Below are 3,555 nucleotides of genomic sequence, written 5' to 3' on the forward strand. Positions count from 1 at the left end.
ATTTCATAACTTGTTACTCTTCCCAAAACTTAAATTATTGAATAAAGCATTTTATAGTATTTGAATCTAGGCTGTATACATTATTATTGAATAAAATGACAGAAATTATTAAATTGACGAGTGATTCCGAACGTTTGGGGTTTCATAATTAACACCTGGACCAAAACGTCTCCTTTGTACCATGTATTATGGTCGCTGCTTGTTTTTGTTTGTGTATCTGTGAGACAGACCAAAATAATCTCAGCTTTAATGATATCTTCCGTGTTCTTTTCTCTAGAAAGGAAATTCGTGATTAGCTTAGCAACAGTTTTCTGAGTTTACCGAGCAGCCTAGATGAACTTTAATGAACTACCACACATAGGCAAATTCTATAGGCAGCGTGGGAACACTATTTCGCTCTGGGGACGAACGCTTCGGCTGGTTACAGTAAATGCGCTCCAGTGCTCCCGCTGGTGAAACTGAAACATTTTCCCTGCCACCTCAAAGTACTCACACGCAGGAGTTTTACGCCGCCTGGCCTTGACTACGAGTGTGTGTTATGTGTATGGGAGGGCTGTACGGGAACTGAACGTCACTCCACCCCCTTCCCCGCTGCTCCTTCCAGCCAGCCTCACCGAACCAAATATAAAGCGCCAGAAGACCTACACTAGTTTCATGCAATTCACTCGCGTTCTTACCACGCGTAGTTCTCACGGAAACTTTCAGACGACGAGAATAACTTCACTATGTCCGACACGTACGACGACATTCTTCGGGTAAGTTAGCTCCCACAGCGCCGTGTAGCGCTTAACTTTACTTTTGTGTGAGGGAGCTGTTTTTGCGTTTGTTATTTAGCATAGGCTAGCTCGTTTTTTTTCTTATCTAGCCAACTACGTGGCAGAGTTTAGCACTGGTTGCAGCGTCTGGTGTGGCTGTGAAAAAACGGTTTGTTGACGTTGGTTTGTCTTCTGTGCTTTCAGAATCTGGTCAACATTGGTTTGAACGACCACTTCCTCCAGCAAAACGCCAAACCGATGGCGCCCCGCCGACCGTCACTGTTCTCGCCCAAGAGCCTCAGCTCCGAGCAGTTGAGCGACGAGTGGCCGTTCGACATATGGAGCGAAAACTCGACCAGTAAACCTCAGCTTCCCTTCAGGTCCGACCGCTCCATGAGCCTCACCGACAACCATCTCTCCAACTACGGCAGGCCCAAAGCTCCCGAGGTGCCCCCGCCGCCCGGCTTCCCCCCGCTGGCCCCCGCGCCGTCCAACCGCTACAAGACAGAGCTGTGCCGGAGCTACCAGGAGTACGGCAGCTGCAAGTACGGCAGCAAGTGTCAATTCGCTCACGGCGAGAGTGAGCTGCGCGGCCTCTACAGGCACCCCAAGTACAAGACGGAGGCGTGTCGCACTTTCTACAACTTCGGATACTGCCCGTACGGAGCTCGCTGCCACTTCATCCACGAGGAGAAGCTGACGGAGCGCAGGGCCCAGCAGCAGCAGCAGGTCCCGCAGCAGCACCCGCGGCTCCTGCGCCAGAGCGTCAGCTTCGCCGGCTTCCTCGGAGCTCGCAGCACCTCTCCCCCCACGCCCTACGAGCCCACCGGCTTCACCCGCGCCCCCTCGGTCTCGCCGCCGCCGGCCGACATTCTGTCCCCTGTCTTCGGTGACACCTCTCGCGAGATGTTCCCTTTCCCTCAGAGCAGGAGGGGCGAGGCGGACCTGGCCCAGGTCCTGGAGCCTCGGAAATCTTCGTGCTGCGTGTGCGGCCATGGGAACGGCTTCCAGGCTTCGCTCGGCAAAGAGAACCGGCTCACCATGCAACGCTTCGCCTCAGACGAGTCGCTCTCGGACCGCGAGAGCTACAGCAGCGCGGGAAGCGCGAGCGGCTCCGAGTCGCCCACGTTCGACGGCGCGAGCGGCAAGCGCCTCACTGTATTTGCCCGGATGTCGGTTTCTGAATGAAGCTCCACAGTGAACCTTTCAAAACCTAGCTACAACATGGATTCAGCAACCACCAAATATGATTGTTTTCTCAATCAGCATTCCTAAAGAAGGCTTGAGACATCGCCTCCTGTTCATTTCCTTAACCTACAGATTATAGGAAAAAAGATTGACAGGCACAGCAAAGTCCACAGTGCTGTGTGAGTGAGTCTACACAACACTGAAGATTTTGCTGTGTACTCTAAAGCTACGTGTTTTTTATATTTTTGTTTTTTTTTTCTCTGTTTGTTTTTGTTTTTGGTTTTTTTCTACCGTCATGTCTTCCATTTGCTTGCTTGGCTCTGGCATTTGTTTTGCAAAAAAGGCATTGACAAAAACACTGTAGTGACATACAGTGTAAGAACTAGTGCTAATGACACAAGCAGCGCTTGTGTCTGTGTCCATTCCGAACGGTCAGCTGCCATAACTGAAACGATTCATGGGCTACTCAACCAGCAATGTGACAAACTTGAAAAAAATGCTGAATAGCTATAAAAATGTACTCACTAAGAAATGCACTTTACACATCTATACTGGGAGAAATGTAGCATTTAACCAAAGCATTATGATCTCATGTGCCTATTTTGTCTTTGTATAAGGGTAGCCGTTTGAGAAACCTCCTTTTTTTTTGTAACTTAAACTTGCTGTCCCCAGCACACGACAAATCTAAAATGACATTTATGATTTGACTGTCGGACGAGACCTGTCAAATTTTGTAGTGTTTTCACAAACCTCCTTTGGGTCCTTCCTCGACTTGTCTTTCATCAGGGACTGTAACAATACAGTATTTCTCTAGTGTAGGTTGCTTTCATTTGCAATGTTTTTGTAATTGTATAGACTTAACTAAAGTATTTATTAAGTATTTATTAAAGTAATAACAATGTATTTTCTACTTATTTATCAACCAGTGTCAAGGTAAAAGAAGTGTTGCCACAAAATGATGGATTTATTCTTAATTAACCAAAATTATGAAATAAATGCAAATTATGTGGAAAGATAACTTGGGCCATTTTTTTGTCTCTTATTTAAACATTCAGCACTCAACACTCAATACAACACTGTGTAGTAAGCACATAACCCAGAAATGACAATGGAAACAATGCCAGCTAAGGCCACATTAAAGTGTATTGTCCATTTTAGTCTATGACTTTACTCTGGATTTAATAAAGTGATCTATCTATCTTTTGCACTTATAAGAATGAATGTTGCACCCACAGAACTAATCAAAAGTTTGGACATAATTTATTGTATGTTTTTTCATAACAGTAAAGATTTTGAGTCAAAGGCTTACGTTTAAGTTCTTGAAATTTGTTTATAGGACATATTAACAGTAAACATTTTTTAAATGCTTCCCCCCTCCGACCTCACCCACTTTCAGCAGCCAACAAGCGCTCAGTAACTTCTTCAGATGGTTCCTCATAGAGCTGCTTGAGAAAATGAAATGCCAAGATTGTGCAAGACTGCATTAAAGCAACAGGTAGGAATTTACAGTATAAGATACTTAAATATAAGACATTTGTTCAAAATGTTTTTGTTTATTGCGTAATTACATATGTGTTATTTAATAGTTTGTATGTCTTCATTACTGTGTAGA

General features: G+C 45.4%; 1 protein-coding gene across 1 annotated transcript; it reads left to right on the top strand.

The window, feature by feature from the left end:
- The first annotated feature begins 592 nt into the window (after positions 1–592).
- Positions 593–2,961, top strand: zgc:162730 (uncharacterized protein LOC564559 homolog). The gene is made up of 2 exons (XM_036557650.1): positions 593–755; positions 960–2,961. Exons 1-2 carry the CDS (start codon positions 726–728, stop codon positions 1,941–1,943), a joined length of 1,014 nt encoding a protein of 337 aa, XP_036413543.1. The 5' UTR covers positions 593–725; the 3' UTR covers positions 1,944–2,961.
- Positions 2,962–3,555: the final 594 nt, after the last annotated feature.

Source organism: Colossoma macropomum, unplaced genomic scaffold (genome assembly GCF_904425465.1).
Source record: "Colossoma macropomum unplaced genomic scaffold, Colossoma_macropomum, whole genome shotgun sequence".
NCBI lineage: Eukaryota > Metazoa > Chordata > Actinopteri > Characiformes > Serrasalmidae > Colossoma > Colossoma macropomum.